Below are 26606 nucleotides of genomic sequence, written 5' to 3' on the forward strand. Positions count from 1 at the left end.
TTCTCGAGATACACCTGCTCAGACATCTAAATCCACTGAATTACAACAGTGTACGGGAGATCAGAAGAGGACTCCTTACATTATAATATATTATTTCACGAACAATGCAATATAATAAATATTTTCCATACAATCTCAATACAAACATGTAGCATCTTGTAATTTTTTTCCCCCACTCTTGCATACTTAATGTCAGTGACATACCAGTCCAGAAACTTTACACCCAAAATTGTCTTCTGTCTAAGGAGTATATTCTAGTAGAAGACCTTCCAGATACAAGACCAGATGTTTTCCTACGGAAAAACCTGAAGGAGGGCCTCCAATTGGGAGGAATACTCCACAAGATTCCAGTCGAGGAGCCTTCTCCAAATTCTTCCCTTGTGATGCAGGGTTCATCACCCTCCAGAAGAAACTGGAGGTTCAGAAATTGTGGATATTGGAGATCTGCCGGCAGCCATCACCATTTGTGCTAAGGCCCTGTGCCTCCACATTAGCTGTGGGGCACCTGCCCCAACTCCACCCAAGTTTTCTAGAAGAAAGACCACCATTTCTGCACAGAGGAGCCTCCATGAATAAGTTAATGCAGTATCTGCCCACCACTTTCCCTGCAAAATTGCTAGCACAATGCTGTACCTGACCTCACCTACTGATCTCAGGACCCATGTGGAGGGACACATAGCTGCAGAGGTGGCTGATTTCCCCACTCTTCCATGTGAAGTAAGTGAGAATCAAATGTGAAGGGGACCCTCCATGTGCAAATCTCAGACAGCTCATCACGATTAAAGGCAATAGTGGGTATTGGCAGATCTTTCCTCCTGCTGCTAAGAATAGACTCTTGATCTTCTTTTGGGTTAATATGGGTACCTCTACATTGCGGCTCAGAGTGAGCTTGTCAATGCAGGCAGGCAGACATGCACTAGCTGTGCTCAAGCAGCAGGCTAAAAATAGCAATGTTGCTGTGCGCAGCTTGGGTGGTAGCTCAGGCAAGCTACTCAAGTACCCAGGGGGTTCAGGTGGGTTTGTACTCAGGCAGCTGCTGCCTGTGCTACACTGACTACACTGCTATTTTTCATGCACTAGTTCAAGCAGAGTTAACGCATGTCTGTCAGCCCATGCTGGGAAGCATTTAGATGTCCCTTTGTCTTTAAAAATATCAGTGATATAGGAAATATATAAAGCATAGTTCTGTCAGAGTGAAGTGATAATATATCACAGCAGTTAATGAAGTTAGGCTGGAATTGTTAGATTGGTTTATAAGAGGGAAAGGTAGCAATAAGTAGCATTGTGTAAAGCTCTAATACAGTGGGTGTTAGATTGTGGCACATGGAACACAACCAGGTGATCCACAGAGCTGCTTTTGTCACAGTGGTGAAGCACCAGGAGGCGTCACTGCTTGACTACTATCTGTCTTGATTTTTATACTAAGCCCATATTTTTATGGACTTCTTTTTATTGTGGGAAGGCTAAGGCATATAACTGAGTGCTGCACTTTGTCCTGAAGATAGTGAGATTTATCATTCTCACATGTTCCAGGGCTGAGAGTTCTGTCTCCAATGGTCAATAATCTCATCCTTGCAGCTGACAGTTCCATTGTACCACAGGAACATAGCAGTAGTGAGTAGTTAGTCTCACAGAAGGAAACTGGGCTAATCCCTGGAGAGCTTTGAATATTGGGACCAAAACTCCACAAATCATTCTATATTACCTGGAGAGCCAACACAGAGATAGGAGCACAGGGGCAATGTGCTCTCAGAGGCCTTGGCTGGTGAGTAGGCAGCTTCTGCATCCTGAATCAAGTGGAGCTTTTTGCGGGGTCTGTGGTTTATTCATAGATACGATGAATTGCAATAATCAAGCGTGAGTTCATAAATGTATGGATCACTATGGACAAACCAGTGTATGATACGTCTGGGTACACATTCTGACCAGTCATATAGACAGAAGAGGGCATTTTTAGCAGTCAGTTATTTGAGTATCTCGAAGTAGTGGGTGGGTCTTTGCTTGCTAGGTGGCTGTTCATTGGCAGGAAGGGAACATGGGCAAGAGTCTGCATCTAAGCAAAGCAACAACAAAGTTCCTGTCCAGGGAGAGTGCCTGATGCCCTGTTCCCAGCTGGAGAAGCTTCTCAAAGGAAGGAGAGGACTATAAAAAGAAAAGCAGGATGCCCCAAATGATCCTTCCCCTTGCTCTGCCCATGGCATTCACAACATCTGAAGAACAAAGGAAGCAGCATTGGACTATGGGAGGGATCCTAACTGAAAGAAGTTCAGCCAATAGAACTGCTGAAGCATGTGGTGAGAGAGACTTTGCTTTGAATTTACTCATTTGTTAAGTTAGGCATCAGTTGCATTTTACCTTTATTTTACTTGTAACCAACTCTGACTTTTATGCCTCGTTACTTGTATTCACTTAAAATCTCTTTGTATTTAATAAACTTGTTTTATTGTTTTATCTACACCAGTTTGTTTGGATTGGTGTGTTTGAGAAACTCCATTTGTGATAACAGGCTTTGTGCACGTCATTTTCTAGTAATAAAATGACAGACTTTCTATGAACTTATATTGTCCAGGAGAAAGCTGGGCAGTACAAGACGTACATTTCTGGGAAAAGCCTGGGATTGGGAGTGTGCTAGTGTCACAGTGCAGTATGGTTCAAGGGTGCCTGCTGCAGCACTCACACTATATAGCTGGGATTGACTTACGTTCTGAAGGCTGTGTCAGAGCACATCGGGAGTGGTAACTACTGCAGGAAAACAGTCTGAAGGGCACCCTAGGAGACAGGGCTGAGGTGACATAGCTGTTCCTCAGTCTAGATTGTACCCTGGGCATGTCACAGCAAGGAAGTGGGAAAGGAAAATTAATCTGGTGTCTTAAGGGGACAGGGGTGAGAATCAGGTGTACCACATATCAGGATGGGCTATTTGATATAGGCAAATGTAGGCCACAACAAAAGCTCTCCCTCATTTGCTTGTTGCCTTTTCCTCTCACTGTTTTCCTTTCATCTTCTGTTCTCTGTTTCACTCTTCCTTTTTCTGTTTCTGATAGAACCCAAAGAGATTTCAGGCAGCAGATCTGTATCCCATCCTTGCCCCTTGCAAGATCCAGGGATTAGCTTGTTCCCAAACATATAGTCTCCTGATTTCTTTTAGCATCATATCTTTTCAGTGGTCTAAATAATTCCTAGCGCCCCCCCCCCCCCCCCACACACTCACCTCCACAGAGAGTATCTTTCCCAAAGCAAACAAGGAGGGATGCATTGCAATATCAGGGTCCTTATGGAAGCAGTTGGGCTTGGCATGGTGCTGGGAATGGTGGAGAGTCCACCACTGTGCTGAAAGCCCCTGCAGTAAACAAGGAGACCACAGGAATCAGACCACAACACTACTAAATATTAAAATCACCTCATCTGTCACATATTGATCATCTTCCCAGTGCTGCACCACATTCTTCTAATTATATGTAGAGTGCAGAATGTCAGTGTAATGCTATCTGACCTGAAAGGGGACCCCACCATGCTTGATCAGTTCTGCCAAAGCGGGGTGAACATCCCCAGTATCAGGCACTTACCTTCAGATGGCTCATCACAAACTCGTGAACCAAGTGGTTCCATTTGGTACTGCTGAAAACTGAAAGGTGCCCCAAATCATGCTGCAGGAAACCAGCCTGGGACTGAAAAAGAATAGAGATCAGTCAACAAACAGGGCCAGGTTTTAGTACACAGCTGCATCAGGGCCAGGGCAGTGGTATGCTCAGTTCTACCAATTCCATGAAAATTGGGAGGTCAGTGCTCCCCAACTCAATGAGACCTTCTCTTCCTAGTACCTGGGAGATATCCATTCTCTAGAGGGGTGTTCTCTCCCTGTACAGTCAGTGCAAACCAACCTGATGAAAATGCCCTCTGCTGGTATGAAGGAAACCTTTGTATTGTCAACATACTCTGCCCTAAGGTACCCCTTCGTGTGCAGTGTCCCTTGCCTGCAATCTGTTGAGACTCCATTCAGTGAACTCTAGGGAAATTGCTCCATTTTCACTATAAGAGCATTCGACCCCAGATTGGTAAAAATATGTGTTCCTGGTATCAGTAAAGGATTTTTTTCACACTACCAGCTACTTTGTGGGAAGAGAGTAGTGGGTAAAGGGAGGGTTGTGAACTAAGACTGGAGCTAAATCTATAGGAGTAGTTTGAACTCTGTAGATGAGTACCCTTCCTTTGAGAAGAAACCTCCTCTGGTTTGCTGCCATCTCCTCTGAGCATTAGTAATGCCAAAGGACCAACCAAGCAACTGTGGCTTTCAGTGCTTCTGTGTTCTCTGCTCTGGGGCACCTCATGCTCCCATTTGGGACACAAGAAAAAGCTTGGTTCATACACAGAATGTGTCTTGAAGTTCAGACTCAAAAAATCAAAGATCAGAAGCAACCTTTTTTTTTTTTAAATAAGACGACGACTGTGTGGAGTGAGGTTGTCTAGCAGATTATGAGAAGGAGATGTACTGACAGTCCTGACTTCATTCACTCAGTCAGAATAAAACAAACAAACAAAACAAATATTCTAGGGGGGTCAGTTTACTAGATGCAGCATCTCTACCTTAGGCTAACTTCTTTGCACAGACTTCTGGGAGAAGCTGTGATTAGAACTGCTGTGAGCCCCTTAGAAACTGCGTTTCTGCATCATTGCCTGCTGTACTTCCACCAGCTGGATGAGGCTGAGGACTTGAGAAATTGTGAGCTCCCCACATCCATCACTCCTATGACATTTTCTAAGGTGCTTCTGGCTGGGCAAGACAAGAACTCCAGTAACTGAACTCCCCGCAAATCAGTATTCCAACAGCCCTCTGAGAACCTCTACCTGAACCTTTTATATTTGGTATTGATACCACCTCAGGTGAAGAAAGAGCATCCTGCCAGTCACAGCAAGGATAAGAGGGATGGCCATGTAATAGGAATATGTAACTGGCCCTGAGTGTGAGGAAGGGTAAGCTGGTCCCAAACTACATTCTGTGGGGTGAGGAATTTACCTGAGAAATGGTCAGCAGCACTGTAGAGATGAGGAAAGGCACTAAAGATGTCCCAAAATACCAAAGAACAAACCATCCAGCAACATCCAGCATCAGAATGTGCAGGAGAAGCAGGAAGAAGAAGAGGTGGTTGGGGCTGAGAAGTCCCATCCTTTCAACAGTGGTGTGCAGCTCCCGGAAGTCCTCTACCAGCAGTTTCTGTAGGGAGACCCAACGTTATACCACTCTTCACTCTGGGCTGGCAAAACAACAGCCTAAGGAGCTGGCAGGGTTACTCTGCTCTTGCTCTGCAGAGGAGCCACCACGGCAGTGAAGGAAACATTTTACTAACAGGTTCTATTCCCTCTGAAAGGAGACATTGCAACTCTAGGGAACTGCTGACAGGCTCTGTCAACCCCATTGACAGTCTTTGTACCACTGGGAAGATCCTGTGGCTGACATATTCTTCCCTACTGTTGCTGCTATGTGGGATTCACTGTGGGAATTGTGCATTGGGCAGAACTCTGTGAGAGACTGGACCTGCCATTCCCAATGTGGGTCACTATGACACCAGGGGAAGCTCTCAGCCAAAGTTTCTTCAGCCCCCCTCCACCAGAAAACTCTGGTTTCAATATGCAATGTGAAGTATACTGGAGGTTCTGACAGACTGTACATGAATGGAAATCTGGATTTGCATTTTCCTAGAGCATCCTCCCAACTCCAGATCCAGTTGTGTTTCTGGCCTTTTGTACAAACTCACATTTTTGGTGGGCTCAAAGCTTGGTTGATCCAAGGCCAGCTCCCCGATCTGCAATGAGCTCATGTACTTTCTCACCAGCCCCTTATCAATGTGAAATGCCTGAAAGGGATCCTGAAAAAACATATAAGTGAATGGAGTGAGAAAAATCCCAGAAGATATTAAACTAACATCTTATTAAGACGATATTAAGCTAGCTGAAGAAAATTAGGTCCCATCTCAGCAGGAAGCAACTCTGGATTAAAGTTCAGTGCAGTACTGTATGTTTCCTGTTCTATTCTGCATCTGAAATCAATGCATTAAAATACTCGTTAAAAAAAGTTTAACTTTTATAATACGCTAGAGTATGCCTGCAACATTTAATTACAAATGTACACTTTCACATAAAACTCAATTTATTTCAACATATTAAATCATGTTCGATCTGTTTCAAGCATGAAAAAAAAAATCACAAAAAATATCAACATTGTTCCCCTTTCACTGGGTTCAAAACAGACCCCTTTTCCTTCCTTCCTTCCTTCTTTCAATTATTTGTGAATTTTTAAATCTAAACATTTATCCAAAACATTTTAAAAATGGTATCAGTGTTTCTGAAATTTTGTAAATAAAAATTCTATTATTTACAATAATGATTTGTATGAAATAAAAGCTTTGATAACCATTTCCATCATGTTTTTTGGTAACCCTTTTAATAATAAAAAAAAATCCTGAAAAAAATCATAAAACATTCTGCAAAAAATGAAAAGTTTCAAAAAAGTGAAGTTTTTGGGGACAAATTTCATTTTCAAAACCAGGTAATATTTTCCGTGAAAGTCTTTTTGTTCAAAAACATTTCAGTCACGACTATGTGCTGTATTTAAAAATAGCAGCAAGAAAAAAATCCATATGATAAATCTGTGCTCATATATGTACTCTTGAGAGTACTGGAGATGTGGAAATGAAGGGGTATAAAAATTGGTAAGAAAGAGTCATTCTTGGTAGTTTGTACAATATTAGATGGATTCAAAACATCTTGCTTCATATCTGGGTCATCTGAAAGAGATGCTCCTATTACAGAAAAAATAATCCTTGAAAATTTGAAAGACCTTGAAAGACCTTCTGAGGTCTCTTTCAACCCTAATATAATATAATAAAATATTTTGAGAGAAATGATCATTTTGTCTCATTTTAAAAGTATCTTTTAGTATCTAGAGCTTTAGTATCTAGAGTTGGGCAAATATATACCTATTGCATAATCTAGTTGAAAATATTGGTAAAACGTTTCTGTTAATTTATTCAACGGACACTGTAACCGCCTTAAGGCAGGAATTGTCTGTATGTACAGTACATAGAACAATGAGATCCCAGTCTATAACCGGGACTGGCACTACTGCAATATAAATTAATTGTTAATGTTATCAGTACTAACTCTATTTGACAAGCTCTAATGGGACTTGATCCTGCTCCCATTTAAGTCAATGGAAAAACTCCCATTCATTTGAATGGTGAAGGATTAAGCCCTTGGTATGCATCGACTCATTAACTGAGACAGAGGGAAGATGGGTGAGGTAATATCTTTTATTAGACCAACTTCTTAGAAAATCTCTGTACAGCTAAAATGTTTGTCTCTTCTACCAACAGAAGCTGGCCCAATAAAAAGTATTACCTCACCCACCTTGTCTCTTTCATATCCTGGGGCCAACACCACTACAACACTGCAAACAACTTGTTAATTGCCAGTTTTACAACATTTCAGCTGGCAAAATGTTGTTAGAGCTAACAGGTTCCACATGCCCTCAAGATCCACACACAAATCATTTGAACAAACCCAGTCATGAGCTCCCATGCTCTTTGACCTTAGTGACATTTTATATATACCTATCTCCTAGAATGGATCCTGAAAGGTCATCGAGTCCAGCCCCCTGCCTTCACTAGCAGGACCAAGTGCTGATTTTGCCCTAGATCCCTAAATGGCCCACTCAAGGATTGAATTTACAACCCTGGGGTTAGCAGGCCAATGCTCAAACCACTGAGCTATCCCTCCCCTTCAATCTTTGGGATCCATTACAAAATACAGAGGAACAAAAAAGTAGGATAGCAGAATATAATTTTTTTTAAAAAAATGAACCTGCTCCTTTGTTATTTATATTTTAATGATAGTTTCTCTTTGGGGAAGAAAATGTAATTTTCTTTCTTCTGTCCTGAATCTCACAAATATAGACAGATTAGATAGACAGATATCAATGAATGAATCAAACAAACAAACTGAAGGTCAGGAACAATATCTAGCTAGGCAGTGCCTTTATGGCCCTGATCTTTGAGTCAATACTCACAGACATTGAAATTCTGCCCAGCTTCAGGTAGCCACTGACAAAGAGGCACCCGCTGATCCTCAAGAAACCCCAATTCCTAGCATCACTTGAGTGGAAGCCACCAAGTAGCACAACTTCCAGAATATGCTGTGATAGTTGGAACCTGCAGGTGGTGTTTTGAATCAAAGATGCCATTAGCACCACAGTGTATTAGGCACATTTATCAACTATAAATCTATGCTAGTGATGCTGGAGTCAGGACTTGTGGCTGCACATTAACAAGCTGAGTGCTTTAAGAGAGACGGTATGCTCAGAATCAGAAATATGTAACCTCACTTTGCCATCATAATGCAAGCCAAAGTCAACACCATCTGGCAGGACCTCTCCATTTCTTCATTCTCCCTCCCTCCTGAATTTCTGTCTTGGAATCCAATTTCTTTTATTCTGTTCCTCGCCAGCCTCCAATTCCATAACGTGTGTCCTCAGCCTTGTCCACTCCCAGTCATTTTCTTATCCTAAATCTCTCCTCTGGTTTTCTCCCCTCTGTCGCCAATCCCAAAATATCCTTTTGACACCACCTGTCTCTTTAATACCTATATCCCTCCTCTCCTTCACCTCTAATCTCACGTGACCCCTCCATTTCCCTTCCTCCAGTTCTCTCTTTGACCCTCTACAGTATGAGCTTCACTCACTTCAGAGTAAATCTCTGTCACCTATATCTCTAACTACTCTCTCCTTTAGCCTTTCTAATGGGTCTCTTCTCCATCACCATTATCCTTGGCCTCTGCCATTTCAGACACAGTAGAACAAAGATATAAAAAGTTCCAATGGCAGAAGATGAAGCAAGACAACTTGGACTAGAAGTAAGGCACATGTTTTTAACAGTGAGGGTAGTTTACCACTGGAATAACTCTGGCTCTGGTGGATTTTCCATCAATGGAAATGTTTACATCAAGATTGGATGTTTTTCAAAAAGATATGGTCTAGTTCAAATAGGAATTAATTCAAAGAAGCCTTATTGCCTGTGATATACAGGAGATCGGACTAGTTGACAGGGGTCCCTTCTGCCTTTAGATATTACAAATCTATGAAACAGGGCTTCCATTGTTCTCCACTTTCTTGGTATCCTCTTATATTTTTCACTTCTCCATCTTGGCCCTTCATATACTCCTTTCTCTGTCAGAGTCCTCCAGGTCTCTCTTATTTTCCCTTTACATTCTCTCCTTTAGATAACTATATTCAGTGACTCTCCTGAGTTTGGTATCACCTCCACACTGTTTCCCAAATGTACCTCTCAACCCCAAACTCTTACAGTCAGTCCAGTTCCACTTCTTCACCTGTTGCCTATATTCTCCCCTTGAGAATCTCATAGCCACTAGAAAGTCAATGGGCCAAATGGATTTTTGATCCAAGATCACTGACTTGGTGGCATTTCACCAGGACTAATTTGGTCCGAACCCAGAATTTATTTTGCCTTTCAAAACCATTAATACGTTTCCTGTCTTCCAAGGTCACATCATTGACATCACCTTTGACTCTTCTTCCTGCCTTTCCTCACATACAGATTCTGCACATCCAGGCACTTATTTCTCTACAGCAAACTAAGATTTCTGAGTAAAGGAAAGATTGCGAAAAAAGTACTTCCCCTCCTTGTGACCTTTTCTAGAATGACTTTACAGCCAAAATGGCAGAGGATTGAAAGCTGAAATTGGCAGGGAAACAACCCATACTGAAGGGCTTTTGAGACTACATCTACACTGCAGCAGGGTGGTGTAATTCTCAGCTTAGACAGACAGATACATGTGAGCTCCGCTCAGGATAGTGCACTAAATATAGCAGCATGGCCGTGGCAGCACAGGCCGCTGCTTGGGCTAGCCACTCAAATACAACCCCATCCTGACTCCATTTGAGTGGTCCAGAGAAAATTGGTTTTGATTTGACTGAGTCATGGGGCTTCGAAAAACATTTGCTGCATGTGCCCAATCTAATTTGTATGAGTCTTCCTGCTAGACTCACACGAGGCACAGCTAAGGAAGACAACATCATGCATGAAGGTACAGCTAATAAAACTGCACAGTGAAAAGTGTTGACCGGTGTGTAAGGGCTGAGACAGGGGCTCCTCTCCTCCCTTTCTGTACACTAATTCCTTCCAACCCAAGACCTCTTATAACTGGGTATATAAATCTTATTATATAAGTCACTCTGTGCTCTAGACCCACAGTTCATAAAAATCAACAGAAGGGAGAAGGCGAGGAACTGCTATACTGGACACCTAGTCAGGTAGGGAGTGGATGTTAAACACAAACTGGTCAGGGGGCATTCAAACCCCTGGGCCACAAGTCAAAGAGTCACAGACCCTAGGACTTGTCCACATCAAGCAGCCACTCAAATATCCTCCACCCTCACTGGTGAGGCAGTCATTCAAAACATCCTCCCTTCTCAGTGCAGGGAGAAGGAATAATTCAGTCACTTCTCCCCCAAGTCACTTCTCTCTTCTCAATCAGTTTCTCTTTCTCACTGTGATGGAATGCACACCCTACTGTAATAATCTTTGTACAAAATATGCCTTGTAAGGTATCATTTGAAAACTAATAACTTACTGGTATATAATATCATGATAGAATGTATATAGCAATATTATATGTAAAGTTATGAATTCCCCCTCCAAATAATGTTGATAGAACCAAGGAAAATCTGCATTTCAGCAAACAGACATGAGAACAAACAGCATGAAACTTCTTTCACCCCCAGACACCTGGTTACCTTCTTTACTGTTTGAATGAACTTTTAGGGGTAACCCCCATGAAAATACATTTCAAAGGGTAACTGAACTATAGATGTTAGGGGCAAAAGACACCCCAAGTTCTCTCTCCTTGTCCATCTCTCTCTTTTTACTTAAGACAACAAAAGAAACAGCTGTTGGACTCTGGGAGCAGATCCTGACTTGAAAGTTTGGTCACCAATGTACTGAAAAACATGTGGTAAGAGATTTTACCTTGAACCAACTCTAGTTTAAGTTTAGAAAGCGTTTTATCTTTATTTTTGTAACCATTTCTGACTTTAATGCCTTGTTACTTGTACTCACTTAAAATCTCTCTTTGTAGTTAAAGAAACTTATTTTATTCTTTAATTAAAACTAATACAGTGTTGTGAATTGTTTGGGTAACCTCCATTTATGGTATTAGACTGTTGTATGTTGATCCCCTTAGAGAGGAAATAGACTGTCCAGAAGAGGGCTAGATTGTGGAGAACACATTTTTTGCAGGGTGGAAATCTGGGACTGGAAGCCTGTTAGGGACACCCTGCAAGTAGTAACCAAAGCTGGTGGGAGCCAGAGTGTAGCTGGTGTTTGCTGGCAGGCTGCTGGGGTCAGAGCTGCTGCACCAGGGCTGTGACTATACACAGAGACTCAGGGTGTGAACTGCAGGCTGACTGTGAGGAGCTTAAGTTTGGAGGCACTTCAGGTTGCAAGGTAAGTGGTGACACAGCCCCTCACTGGTCTGGATCACACCCCATAATATCCTACTTGCCCCTTTCCACCTGGGACAGGTGGTGACTCTCATTCTCTCCCTCTCATGTTCATGACCATACTCCCCAGCAGCTCACTCCCCCATTCCTCTGCTTGTTCCCATCTCTCCAGGTAGCTCCTAGCTCCTTCAACTGCCCATCTCAAGTGCTATAGAACCTGCTGGCCCCAATATTCTGCCCCATCCTGTGCTAATGGAGCATCACCCAGAAGATTCTGGTGCCTGTTTGAGCAACTGGAGGGAGGGGGGATTCCCCAGTTTACCTGTGCTACACAGACTGACCAGTGCCCAGTGTTGGTACCTGTCCCGATGTTTGTGGGACAGAGCCTGAGTTCAAAGGACTGCCCCATGTCCCTTTGTGCTGTTCTGTTAACAGCCCAGTTTTTTCCTACTGTACCCATGCATGGTGCTGGTCTTGAGGCAGAGCTGATGCTGATGGATACTTACAGTGGCAGTCAGGTGGCCATACCTCCCCCCCCCTCCCTCAGAGGACTGGAGCCTCCATCATTGCACTGCAGAGCTGACAGCAGGGGCAGCACTTTGTGGATCACCTACAAGCAGCTGTGACCGCAGCCTGGAGACCAGACAGCCCTGCAGTGTCTCATGTCTATCTGTAGAAGGGACTGTGCAGGGCCCCCAACCCAGTCAGCCATAGAGATCAGAAAACAGCAACAGGAAGATCCCTGATCACACATAGCTCTGTTGCCTGTACACATCAAGCAGCAGAGCTGAAGGTAACAGAGACCTGGAGAAGGGTTCTAGTGTCTGCACTGGCCTGGACCTGTCACCACATTCCTTCCAAGCCCCTGTATAGCAGATGACAGCGCCAACTTGGCCCATTCATCCCTGACCAAGCCATTACTCAAGGTTAACGCCAGCCCAGGGCCAAGAAGCTGAATGTGCAAGTGACCACTGATGCTGGTGTTTGGACAGGGTTGGGGGGGATCATCTGTATATGTATATTGGGGATTATTTTTTCCAACATGTATTACTTTGAGCATTGGGCAACAAAATGGCAGATGAAATTCAATCAGCTAGTTTTGTAAGAGCCCTCTGCAACTCTTTTGTAAGAGCCCTCTTGCAATCAGCTTTGGATTTATCTATCTTGTAAAGTTTGCAAATAATACAACTTCACCATTCACCCCCTTTTCCAGATCATTAATGAATATGTTAAACAGCATAGGTCTCAGTACAGATCCTTTGGTTCTGTCCACCTCTCTCCATTGTGAAAACTGACCATTTATTCCTGTCCTTTGTTTCTTATCTTTCAACCAGTTACTGATCCACGAAAGGACCTTCCCTCTTATCCCATTTCTACTTATTTCCTTCACCGTCATTAGTGCCAAATATCACAAGACTCATGATAAAAATCACTAGGGTAGGCAACACTATTGTAGGCCTGCAACTTGTCTTAACTGAGGTAGCCAACATGTTTAGTCGGTACAATACGGGCCTGGGAGTCAGGAGAACCCAGACTAGTTCCTGTGTTTGTCACAGACTTGCTATGTGTCTTTGCACGTCACTTAAGTTGTCTGTACTCAGTTTCTTTGCCTAAAAATATGGATAATAATCCTTACCCGCACTTGTAAAATGCTGCAAGATCTTCAGATGAAAGGTAATGTGTTAACCTAAAGTATAATTATTATATTATCATCATAATCTCGGGGCTAGATTTTTACTTTAGGCACAGCCCTGGCAAAGCTGCACCACCTCAGCTGTAGTGTTGGGATGCATTGTGACTCTGAGTCACAATTCTTTCCTCCATGCTCATGAGACCTATACCAACAGTAAACTACTTCCTCCTCCTGCTGGCTCAGCTACTCTGGCCCATTCACTTGCTTGGGGTGCTAGTAAGCCAGTGAGTAGCCACACTTACTCCTTTATAAATGAACCACATGTCCAGGTAGCTTACTCATGGATGTATGAGAACTTCTTACTCCCTTTTAGAAATGTGCAGTGCAGGTAACAATCTAACCCTACGTTTACAAATCACGATATATAGGCAAACTGTATTTCTTAATAATTGTTTTGGTGTATAAATACTATGGTGATAGACATGTTACAAAGAGCTGTAGTGGGATACACTTTAATGCCACCCACACCTCATCTGGTTACAAGCAGGAATGGAAGGTGAAAGCAGGTGATCGCTAGCTTTTGGTAATGGGCTGATCAGGGAAGGAAGAGAGAAGCAAAGATGGGGACCTAGAGCAGAAAAAACCTGCACAACATCAGCAGTTCTTTTACTGGAGCTGACAGCTATTTGGTATCATGGCACGAGGTAGTAAGACACCTTATGTAACTGAGTAGGTTGGAAACACCTAAGGCTACTAGTTTCTCCATTTGTGTGTACCTGTTGGAGGGCATGGATACACAGACAAAGTAGGAATGATGACATTATAGTTTAGACTAGACATTGTATCTTTCAAGGTGCTTCTATAGCCATTACCATAGTATCACAGTGCTTCAATCTTTTGTTCTATGGATCTGTACAACATCTCAATAAGTTAAGGAAGTGCTATTATCCCCATTTAACAGATGAGAAATTTCAGGACAGACAGATTAAGGGTTTGGCTACACTTGCAGGTGTGCAGCGCTGGGAGTTAAAGCTGTCTTTGTACAGCTGTGTAGGGAAAGTGCTGCAGTGTGGCCACACTGACAGCTACCAGCGCTGCAGTGTGGCCACATTTGCAGTGGTGTTGGCAGTGGTGCATTATGGGCAGCTATCCCACAGAGCACTTCTTCCCATTCTGGCGCCGTGGGTTGTGGGAAGGGGGCAGAGGGGGCAGGTCATTCTGCTTCCTGTCCCAACACCCCGTGATGCATCGCTTCACATCCCAGCAATCCCTGTTTTTCCATCCACGTTTGGCACCATCTTGCCTCTTTCAACGGTTTCTGTGGGAAATGGAGCCCGAACTGCTGAGGAGTATGCTGACGAGTCTCATGAGCACATCACGTTTGGCAGTTGAGCTGTTCCTTAAGATCCAAGTGACAGTGAGGAGTCTGATGATGATAGCGAGTCACGTAAGGCATACGACATGAAATTGCTTGTGGCATTCACGGACATGCTCAGCACCATGGAACGCCACTTTTGGGCTCGGGAAACAAGCACTGAGTGGTGGGATCACATCATCATCAAAGTTTGGGATGATGAACAGTGGCTGCAGAACTTTCGGATGAGAAAAGCCACTTTCATGGGACTGTGTGCTGAGCTCGCCCCCACTCTGTGGCGTAAGGACATGAGATTGAAAGCTGCCCTGCCGGTGGAGAAGCGGGTGGCTATTGCAATCTTGAAGCTGGCAACTCCAGACAGCTACCGATTGGTCAGGAACCAGTTTGGAGTGGGAAAGTCGACCGTTGGAATCGTGTTGATGCAAGTTTGCAGGGCCATTAATCGCATCCTGCTAAGAACAACTGTGACTCTGGGGAACATGCAGGACATTGTGGATGGCTCTGCCTAAATGGGTTTCCCTAACTGTGGAGGGGTGATAAATGGGACACATATTCTTATTCTGGCACCACCCCACCTAGCATCTGAGTATGTTAATCGGAAGGGGTATTTCTCCATGGTTCTCCAGCCACTTGTGGATCACCATGGGTGTTTCATTGACATTAACACAGGCTGGCCCAGAAAGGTACATGATGCACGCATAGAATCATAGATTATTAGGGTTGGAAGGGATCTCAAGAAATCATCTAGTCCAATGCCCTGCTCAAAGCAGGGCTAATCCCCAAATGGCCCCCTCAAGGCGTGAACTCACAACCCCGGGTTTAACAGGCCAATGCTCAAACCACTGAGCTATCCCACTTCCCCAACACTGGCCTGTTCAGGAAGATGCAGGCCGGGACTTTTTTCCCCAGACTAGAAGATCACAGTACGGGACATCAAAATGCCCATTGTGATTCTTGGAGACCCCGCTTACCTGTTAATGCTGTGGCTCATGAAACCGTACACAGAGAGCCTTGACAGCAGCAAGGAACGGTTCAACTACAGGCTGAGCCGGTGCAGAATAACTGTGGAGTGTGCTTTTGGCCGTTTAAAGGGGCGCTTGTAATCTCTGTATGGGAAGCTGGACTTGGGGGAAAGCAACATCCCTGCTGTTATATCTGCGTGTTGTACCCTCCATAATATTTGTGAAGGGAAGGGTGAAAGATTCAGTCAGGCATGAACCTCCGCGCTTCAACGCCTGGATGCTGAATTTGCACAGCCAGAAAACAGCGCTACTAGAGAGGCCCAGCACAGGGCTGCAAGGATTAGGGATGCCTTGAGGGAGGAATTTGAGGCTGAAAACCAACAGTAATGTTTGGTGCCTTGCACAGGAGTGAAGTGAAGTGGTTACAGTGTTAGTAGGAATCTGCGTTTGCTAAGCTGATTTGCAGTGCCTGTTTCTTTCCTGGGCTAAGGTATCTTTGACTTTCTGCAATAATAAAGACTCCTTTTCAAAGCCAAGAATTCATTTATTGAAAAGAAAATAACTTTATTGACAGACACACAAGTTTTTGGGAACCTAAAAGGGCAGGGGGGTGGGAGTGGGGAACTGTACAGTCACAGGTTTGAATATGTCCTGTCTGGAGTGCTGTGCAAAGACTGCTGCACTTCAGGATAGCTATACTGCATGGTGAGGGGGGTTGAGTGCAGAGGGTAATGGTCATAGTTCTCAGGGCTGCTTGGTGAACGTACAAGTGTTCGAGGCAGCTGGTGGTGGTGGTAAGAACCTGGATGCTGGGGAAAGGGGTTTTGAGCTGACATGGGGACACAAGGGAAAGAGCTTTGGGACAAGGGTGGCAGGGGGGGCGGGCACGGTAGTGCTGCACCTGCATGGCTACAAGCGCCTGGATAGAGAGTCTGCTTGGTGCTCCAGGATACTTACCAGCTGCTTTGTGTTTTTCTTCCTATCCGCTGCATTTCTCTGGTGGATCCTGCTTTCCCTTCCCCTCCAGTCCTGCACTTTTTGATTCTCTGTGACAGAGTGCTGCATAACTGCTTGCAGCATGTCTTCTTTGCTTTTTCGTGGCTTCTTCCGGAGGTTTTGGAGTCTCTCAGCCGATGATAACACAGGCAGCCGAGATCTCAAGGTTGCATCTGTAAAGGCAAAAATGCAACACTTAACAGAGGCAGCATTGTTTATATCAGACAGTTATTCCCCCGCAGTTAAGGAGGGTAACAGTCTTCACAATAGCATAATTTTCCCATCCCAAAGAGAGCGCACATAACCCACGAGAGCCCCGAAATGGTGAGTAAGGGGGACTGATTGCTTCAGGGCTCTACTGTCCTCAGGGTTTCTGTGTATTGAGGAAAGCAAACAGCTGCAGGGGGCACCTACACTGAACACTAGCCCAACATTTTCCACAGGAGTTTATCCTGGAAGATATCTCGCTGCTGCAGGTCACCTTGGAAGCATGGGAGGGTATTCTACTGCAATGCGGATTCCACCCTGGCCCCTATGCAGCTTGCCTATGTCTTGCAACGGTCCCCCCACCCCTTGCAGCACAGTGGCGCGGACGCGTTAGCCTGACTGGGACAAGGACCACAGTGGCTCTCCCAAGAAACCTGCGCAAGTGCATTGCCCACGCTCTGGCTGAAACTTTTGAAGAGATTACAGAGGCCAATTGCCGTGACATGATAGACTACATCAATGCTTTGTTCCGCATCTAGGCATGCATGCATGCAGCCCTAACTCTCCCTCCTTTCCCAAAAAATTTCAATCCTGAAAATGAAAGCCGCTTACCGGTAACCCGCTCCTCTGCTTGTCCTCCACCAAGTATCGGCTGCTGTGACTGGCTACCTTCCTCTTGGCTTGAAAAAAGCTCCTGGCTGCATGGCTCCTGGGACTCCAGGGTGTCTTCCCCACTCCAGTACCTCACTCTCACTTTCCTCCTCCTCCTCCTGCCCTTGCTCTGAAGTGTCCATTGTGGTCCTCGGAGTGGAGGTGGGGTCACCCCCAAGTATCGCGTCCAGCTCTTTGTAAAAATGGCAGGTAGTGGGGGCAGCGCCGGAGCAGCAATTTCCCTCGCGGGCTTTGCAGTAGGCACTCTGCAGCTCCTTTACTTTAACCCTGCACTGCACCGCGTCGCGTCCCGGTCATGGCCCCTTTCCAGCATGCCCCTTGATAACTGCCCGTAGGTATCGTAATTCCTATGGCTGGAGCGCAGCTGGGACTGCACAGCTTCCTCCTCCAAAACACTGATGAGGTTCAGCAACTTGCCATTGCTCCATGCTGGGGCTCGTTTGCCACATGGAGCCATGGTCACCTGGAAAGATTCACTGATTGCACTCTACACCTGGCTGATCAAACAGGAAGGTGATTTTTAAAATTCCCGGGGCATTTAAAGGGCGGGTCTGATGCTTGGTCACCTGAGGCCAGGGCAGTAGAGTTCGAACTGATGAGCAGAGTGGCTGAACAGGCATTCTGGGATACCGCCAAATACCTCTGGAGGCCAGTAACAGCGCTTTTGGTGGCCACACTGGCGGAGCAACGCTGCATCAGCAGCGCTATAGTCATTATTCCCCAGGTCGAGGTGGAGTACAACCAGCGCTGTAGCCAGGGAGATACAGCACTGTATGCGCCTTGCAAGTGTGGACAGTGAGTGAGTTGCAGCGCTGTAAAGCCACCACCAGTGCTGCAACTCTCCAGTGCAGCCAAGCCCTAAGTAATTTCTCCATGTCTCACAGGGAGTCTGAGACAGCAGGCACTTGAACTAGTGTTCCCAAGTCCAGTCTACTGCCCTAGCCACTGGGATATCTCCTTTCATTCACCTGGTGGCTGTAGAGTGGCAGTAACCTCTAATGGAGGCAAAGTCTCTAACACATTTTGGAAATGATAGTACTAACAAAGAAGAATCATGAGCCACAGTCTTAAAGGGACCATGCACTTTTTTGGTGAAATAATTTTATTTATATTTCCTTGTTACCTCTGGCCAGCAATACTAGTGTTACTGTAGAGAAAATAATTGTGCTATTAAGCAAGTACATTCAGATCAGTCTCCTTTTGTAAAAAAACACAAAAAAACACACACACACACACACACACACACACTTGAGCACACAATCTGATCACAATGAGAAAAAAAACAGCCTCCTCATGAATGCCAATCTCCACTACATACCTTGGAGAAAACCCACCCTCTGAGAATAAGGCAGTCAGCATATCACAAAGCCACCCAGCTTCCTCACAAGCTGATTAGCTGACTGCTGGTTACCTCTTTCTTCTTGATTCCACTTCCCCTATCTGAGAGGGAGCTCCCTGCACACATCCCTCCACAGGGAGAGCTTCAAGATCTTGTATGAAAATGATAAGGGAAGGAAACACACATGATCCCTTCTATCCCCTCACCCTTCTTCAGTGAGCCCCAGTTCCTTTTATTTCCTATTTCTATTCCCACAGGCAAAAATCAAACAAATAAACACAGGATTGGTGGTGAAGAGGTGACATCCAGTTCTGAAGTAAGGCTGATATTTACCAGTATGTCCTGACTCGTATTTTACCACTTTTTCTAAGGAATATTTCTTTAAATCAATAGTACCCCTCTTCCTTCTTATATTTCTCATGCTACCCTCAATGTAATTCCAGGGATGGTGAAGCAATTTTTAAGAGTGGGGGTGCTAAGAGCCATTTAACCAAATTGTAAACTATATCATATATATAAAATGGAAACCACTTCAAGCCAGGAGGTGCTGCCATACCCCCACCAGCATCCCTAGTTCCAGCACCTATGTGTGATTCCCACCTGTCAGCTTTTTGGTGTGAAACCAGCGAGGAGTAGTGCACAGCTGATAAGATCAAGGGTGTATGGATCAGCTTTCAGGGTAGGCAAGAACAAACAGTGTTCTAAAATGCTTCAAAATTGGAAGTTTAAATTCTGAAATTTATCTACCAAAAATGATATCCTAGCCCTCTGGATTGGCTAAAATATCCCAAACACCAGATGTGATTTATATGAGGGAGCTCAATGTGCAACAGCAGTGATTTTTTTAATTATTATTTTAGGAAGGTTGGAAAGGGAAGCAGGAAGACCACCACTTTTATGTGTTAGTTTTGTCTCCCAAAACACAATTAAGAGGCAGAAGAACCAATAAAACTGCAGACATCTTTAGCACCTTTCTAAACACCATCTTTTCTTTCACAAGTCCCCCAGCATCTGCAGGAGGGATAGCTCAGTGGGTTGAGCATTGGCCTGCTAAACCCAGCATTGTGAGCCCAATCCTTAAGGGGGCCATTTAGGGAACTGGGGAAAAAATCTGTCTGGGTATTGGTCCCCCTTTGAGCAGGGGGTTGGAAGGGACCTCAAGAGGTCATCTAGTCCAACCCTGATATTGTATGATCTGGTACTGTATCATTTAGCAACAAAAATGAATGATTAACCATTTAAGGAAAGGGTGAGAGAGGAGTTCTTGGTATTAAAGAGCCACAAGGAGAAAGCAAAAAAAAAGATAGCCACTCCAAAGGTGAACAAGAAATAAACTTTTATATGAAGAAAACTGAGCAGAAATACAAAGAACTTAAATGCAACCCAGCCATAATGTAGCCCAAAGATTTCAGTGGGACTGTAGGCTGTAAGATGCAGCTGCATTTTCAGTCACAGGTGGATGCAGGGGCGGTTCTAGGAATTTTGCTGCCCCAAGCACGGCAGGCAGGCTGCCTTCGGCGGTTTGCCTGCAGGAGGTCCCCGGTCCCATGAATTTGACGGCAACCTGTGGGAGATCCGCCAAAGCCACGGGATCAGCAGACCCTCCTTGCGGTGACCGGCAGAGTGCCCCCCGTGGCTTGCCACCCCAAGCATGCGCTTGGTGTGCTCGTGCCTGGAGCCGCCCCTGGGTGGATGAATCAGAAACAATTTAGAAAAATATCTTTTGCTAGTAAAAACTGTCTTGCTCGGATTGTTTCAGGTTGGGTACTAGCCAGCTGCCCAAGTCAGAGAGGGTGGCATAAGACTGGAGGCCCCTGAAACAGGGGGTTACAAGGATATTTTTGTGGTCTGCACTAATAAGACATCAGATAATTGAATGTCTGACACTGATTTAAAGAGGCTTATAAAGGGACATCTACAGCTGGGCAGTAGGGACTGACAGCCGGAAACACTGCCTATGGAATATTGGGCTTTAGCTTTGTTTGTCTGCGCAGTGACATCTTTTCACATCTACATAATGTGCCAAGAGTTAACAGATTCTTTTCCACCCACAGAAACAGGAAACTCATCTCTAAGCAACCTGTGACACCTAGATCCCCAAAACAGCAGAATGTTTTACCAGCCAGTTATTATTTCTCCCACAAGAATCCTTGACACTGAGGAGGGAGAGATCTGAGTGAAAAGAACATTTGTTTCTATCCATGAGTATTTGGAGAGGTAGTTTCCTCTGCCACTCAACTATCAGCATAAACCATCTCAAGTGACACATCTGTCACACTCCAGTACAGACTGAACAGGGAAGTTCAGTCGGCTAGAAGTCACCTGAGGTCACCAGCCTATCAGTGATATAAAAGATTAGATAAACGCTGTGCAGTTTAGTGCGATTGCAGGCACAAATCTCTCTCGTATGACAAATACCTTTCTCCTCAGTCTGCCGCTGAGTCCTTGCCCCTTCTGTAGCCTTGATAAATCAGTCACTGTCTATAGCTCTCCAACGCAGCTGTCCTGACCGTACAAGGCCAATTACTTGGGCCCTCCCCTCTGCTGCCACCAGCTGTGGCATCCTGTCCCGCACAATGATTGATATCCCAAGGATCCCATCCCCTGCCCGCCTGGGTCCCAGTTCTGCCCCCTGTCCTGCCCACGTTGATAAACCGGACGCCGCTGCCCCTCACCGTGGCGTCCTGCCCCGCGTAGCTGCTGATGACTCGGGCGCCCCCCGGGTGCCGCCGGTAGAACTGGCTGATGTCATAGACCTTCCTGTCGATCACCAGCCACCGCTCCTGCTGCGGGTGCCCCCGGCCCGTGCGGAGCCCGATCTCCTCCCAGGTGAAGCGCCGCGGGGAGGAGCCCGCACCCGGCTCCGGCTCCTCCATCCCCGCCTTAGGGCCCCGCAGCGGAGCCATTCCCCCGCCCGCTGTCTCAGCTTTGAGATCCGCTAAGCCAGCCAGTTACTGAGCCGCGCCCGCTCCGCTCTATCATAACCAAACTACGTATTGCGAGCGAACCGACCTGCCTCTGCCGCGCCCTTCCCCTAATCTATCCGGCGTGACGTGCCCTGGGGAACCCATTGGCTCACGAAGGCCCACCCACAACTTCACTTCCCTAAACTACAGCCCATACTTCAAGAGCCCATTGACTGCCCCGCTCTTTTCCGTCCTAAGCCAACTCACTGGCGATCCCAGCAGTCAATCAAATCCCAGCCGGACAATTTACTACTTTATTTCTTAAAGGGTCCCACGTTGCTAAAATCACTCCCATTCGCCTTTTCCTGAGCCTGAGGGAGCAGGGGAGAAGAGCTGGAATCCCTACCCTGAACTGCTTGTAGAGGGACAGGCTCAGGCTGTCAAGTGAGACTATCCTGCTGCCACCAGCTGTGGCACCTGGTAAATTCCCCTCTGAGCTTCACTAGCTAGGACAATACATAATGAAGGAGAGACAAGGTGGGCGAGGTAATCTTTTGCTAGGTCAACTTCTGTTGGGGAAAGAGGCAAGAGTTCCAGTGAAACAGAGCTCTTCCTCAGAGTCTGTAAGCTCCAAAGCTTGTCTGTTTCAGGGCAGTTTGTCCAGTAAAAGATACAGTATTATCTTCCTGGCCTTATTTCTATTTCTACTCAGATATGTTAATGTAAACCACTGAAGATAATGGGGTTTATGCCTCAGTCACTGAGAGCATTCTCTAATGATAGGCAGGCTGCAGAGGTCAACTAATGATTTGACTAGTCTGCAGAACTTTTACTTTCAGTGATGATGCACAAAACAGAAAGAGCCCGGAAAGGGCTGTCACAGCCTAGACTGAGTTTTCAGGGCTGGCAATTAAAAATGTAGTGTAACTCATGTTACATTTGATACAAAAGTCATTGAAAGACAATAAATATGAAACCCCATGATGCCATCTTAACAGACCCTTTTCAGAGTAGAGCTACACTTTACCCAGACCATGATGAGTTTTAAAGATTGTTATTAACACCTTGAATTGTACCTGAAGTGACCAGTGACCAGTAGAGCGCGTGGAGCATGGTGTACAATATTGTATAAACCTGAGCTGGGCAAACTACAGCCCCCAGGCCGCATCCAGCCTGCGGGACCCTCCTGCCCGGCCTCTAAGCTCCTGCCCCAGAAGGCTAGCCCCTGGCCCCTCCCCTGCTGTTCCCCATCCCCTGCAGCCTCAGCTCACTGTGTCAACAGCGTAATGCTCTAGGTGACAGGGCTGCAAGCTCCTGGGGCAGCGCAGCTGCACAGCCGTGGCCTGACCTGGTGCTGTGAGCTGCGCAGTGGCATGGCTGGCTCCTGCCAGGTGGCGCAGCTGCCTGTCCTGGTGCTCTGGGCAATGCAGCTGTAGCGCCACCAGCCACCCGTGCTCCAGGCAGCGCGGTAAGGGGGCAGGGAGCAGGGCGGGTTAGATAGAGGACAGGGGAGTTTGGGATGGTGGTCAGGGGGTGGAGGTGTAGATAGTGGTCAGGACAGTCAGAGGGTTGGGAACAGGGGGGTTGAATGGGGCAGGAGTCCCCAGGGGGCAGTCAGGAAGGAGAGAGGGAGCTGGATGGGGTGGTGGTGGTTCAGAGGGCTGTCAAGGGACAGGGAATATGGGGAGTTGGATGGGGCAAGAGTCCCGGGGGAGCCATCAGGAGGCAAGAAGCAGGAGAGGTCAGATGGGGGCGGGGGTGGGCCATGCCTGGCTGTTTGGGGAGGCACAGCCTCCACTAACCAGCCCGCCACACAATTTTGGAAACCTAATGTGGCCCTCAGGCCAAAAAGTTTGCCCACCCCGTATAGACATATAGTCTAATATACAGTAATGTAGTATGTAGGTCCTAGTCCCAAGATACAGGCAGGGTGGGTGTTTTTAAATATTTAATAGACATTTTGAAATGTCAATTGGCTAGTTAAAACTGAAAAGCCACAGGAAAAATACATGTTTTAAAGGAGCATCTGAGTGAGAACAGAGCACATGGCTGGCAGACAAGAAGAGGAAGGGTCCTCTAAACTTAAGGAGCAGCATGAAAGAAAGGTCACATACAAGAATGGGTGGAGAATGTAACAAGGAGGACACTCAGGAAGTATTATTGATTGAATGTCAGCAATGAGAAAGGAGCTCAACAAACATAATGTATGACAAATGCTATGTTATAGCATAGTGGCTTTCAATCTGTGGTCCATGGCCCCTGGGGGTTCACAAACTATGTTGAAGGGGCCAGTGAAAGGGGACTATGAAAATAGAGTTTCAGATCCCAGAAAAGGCATTCCATTTTTCTGACCAGTCAAAAGTATGTGAATACTCCCACCTTCAGGTCAACCCCCAGAAATGTTGTTACCCTAGAAGGCCACAGTTTAGCACCCTCTCTCACATTGCATCAAATGCCATGCCAAGCATATGCAACATTTATAGTTTAATTCTGTTCAGTCAGTTTTCAGTCTAAGATTTCTATGGTATGGGTTCATGGACCATAGACAGAATTTCCAAAGTTGTCCACACCTCCCTCTGAATTTTTTTAGGGATCTGCAAATGAAAAAGGTTGAAAACCACTGTTATAGGACACTGACATCTATAGAGTTGGTGGTTGTGAGCAATCAGACAAAGGAACAATCACAGAGTGGTGGGAGAATCCATCACATAGTGTAGTGTTTCTTAACCTTTCTGAATCCAGGGTTTGCTGCCTTCCTAAACTGTCATGAACTGTTTGAGAGAGCAGGAGGAAAAAAACCAAAAAACAAACAGTGTTTCACTGGTGTTTCTTGCTATTTTTTCAGTATTGCCAGGAGTTTCCTTTTTGTACTATCTGCATGTAAGACACTTCTTACTTGCTTACCAACACAGGGCCACTACTCCAATTCTGTTTATTTGTTAAAATAAAGTCCAGTTCAACTAGTTATGTGATATTAAAAATGTTACTTTTCATTTGGAACAATGTTTAAAAATCAGGTTACCAATAATTTTGTCTATAACTGTATACCTCATTTTGTACATTAGAGATAATTCAGTTGATTTAGTTTTAAAAAATAATAAACAATCAGATGGATTCGCTCACCATACTGATAACAAGATGTTTGTACCTGTCTTGAAGACACAAATCTTTCAATCCGGGGATGAATGTTTGACAAGGACACTTGGAGCATCTTTTCACTGCTCAGCCGGTTGCTGTATTTTGTTTTCGTTGCAGTCATCACTGAAAATCCAATTTTGCAGAGATATGTGGAATGGAACATGAGCAAAGTTTTGACATCTAGTTCATTGAGTTGTGGGTAATCTCTCCTGATTTTGATCCAGAAAACAGATAGAGTCACTTAATGAAAGTGTAACTTCAGACCCTCATGACTTGACGCTTCCAGCAACTTTTCCGCCAGTGATAGTGACAAAGAGGTCTCAGTTTCTAGAGAGGAGAATGGATCATGAACCCATTGTTTTCCTTTTTGTGGATCAGAGTCTGATGGGAAATAGTCCTTGAACTTTTGAAGAATTGGTTTTAGATGGGATGCAATTATTTTGCATAGACGAGGCAGAATCTCATCTTTACTGTCATCAATATCCGAAAATGCAAAAGATGGGAACATGTCATAACAATCACGCCCAACTCTCTCTTTCCAGACTTGGAGAGTTTTTTTAAAGGCCATGATCTTGTCATCCAATACAAAGACATTCAACATAGAGAGATTGAACTGATAAAATATATCTGCCAAATATGCAGGTTTGGCGAGCCATTGTAAATCCTGAAAGTATGCTGCCAGAGGAGACTTCTTTTGAGACAGAAAGGCTTCAAGTTCATGTCACAGTTCATATACTCGGTTTAATCTTTGCCATGGGATAACCACTGCACTTCAGCATATAAGAATAAGTTCTGACCCCATTTTAACACATTGTAGCAAATATGCGACAATTGAGTCCATTTGATTTAACAAAATTCACAATTTTAACAACTGTACTGAGGAAATCATTAAGCTCTGGAGACAATTTCTTGGCTGCCAAGACCTTCGATGAATAAAGCAGTGTTGCTTGAGCAGTTAGTGCAACTTCCATCACTCTTGTCTCTACACCAGAATGTCTGCCTGTCACTGCAGCCACTCGGTCAGTGCAAATTCCAACACAGTGGTCCCACCAAAGTCCATGTCCTGTCACATACTCATTTAGGACCCAGAAGATTTCTGCACCTGTTGTGTTTTGTGGCAATTCTTTACAGCAGAGTAGATCTTCATGAAATGAGCATTCATAAGCATAGGCGCTGCCTTTTGTTTTTGCTGGTGCGTGCTTTTGAAGAGGTGTGTGTGTTGGGTGAAGGGAGAAAGAGGCGCTCTGCCAGTTGGGGGGAAGGCTATTTTCAGCATATTTATACACTTCTTTTATATTCTAGTTATTGAATGTGTGTATCATTGGTATCTTTACTATTTTAATGATCAAATTGTTATGAACTACATAATTACATTATCATGAATTACAGTATATTAAAATCATTACAGTCACCTACAAGCTGTCTTCGCTAATGTCCTAGTTAAAGACATTATGTCTCACTGTAGCTTTCTGGATCTTATTTACATCTAGTTCCCTGGTATGGTCTTGATGCATGTTAAGGACAGCTTCATTATTCAGTTGCGTCTGACCCATTGATAACTGGAGATAATTTTTAAGTCTTCTGAAGCTGTAGAATAACCATTCTGCAGTTCAGGATGATACAGGCACAGTGAGAAGGATTCTTATAAATTTGCAGTACTCTGGAAGGGTTAGGGTTAGGGTCCCAATGCCGGCTACAAAAATGCCATGCAAATACCCGTTCTCACGCTCTGATGACATTGTAAATAAAAAGAGGGCAGCATTATGTTCTGTAAATATAAACACTTTTTTTTGTCTTAGCGATTGGCTGAACAAGAAGTATGGACTCTTCCAGGCTCTGAAGTTTTGCATTGTTTTGTTTTTGAGTACA

The 26606-nt window shown here is 45.0% G+C and overlaps 1 protein-coding gene across 7 annotated transcripts in view; it reads right to left on the reverse strand.

The window, feature by feature from the left end:
• LOC116827619 (acyl-CoA (8-3)-desaturase-like) overlaps positions 1-25221 on the reverse strand; it is an 89455-nt gene extending 64234 nt beyond the window's left edge. For 3 of the 7 annotated variants that reach the window (XR_012655739.1, XR_012655740.1, XM_032785284.2), the window contains exons 1-5: positions 21369-21919; positions 5754-5864; positions 5015-5212; positions 3567-3668; positions 3212-3340 (exon numbers count right to left, since the gene is read on the reverse strand). Coding sequence is in view for 5 of the 7 variants with exons in the window: in XM_032785284.2 (XP_032641175.1) it covers positions 3212-3340; positions 3567-3668; positions 5015-5212; positions 5754-5864; positions 21369-21599 (771 nt within the window). In the remaining 2 variants the exon portion in view is untranslated. Of the gene's footprint in view, positions 1-3211; positions 3341-3566; positions 3669-5014; positions 5213-5753; positions 5865-8062; positions 8447-21368; positions 21920-24722 lie in introns of those variants that run through there. The other 4 variants (XM_032785288.2, XM_032785289.2, XM_032785287.2 and 1 more) reach the window with 4 other exon arrangements.
• Positions 25222-26606: the final 1385 nt, after the last annotated feature.

This window comes from Chelonoidis abingdonii, chromosome 4 (genome assembly GCF_003597395.2).
Source record: "Chelonoidis abingdonii isolate Lonesome George chromosome 4, CheloAbing_2.0, whole genome shotgun sequence".
Classification (NCBI taxonomy): domain Eukaryota; kingdom Metazoa; phylum Chordata; order Testudines; family Testudinidae; genus Chelonoidis; species Chelonoidis abingdonii.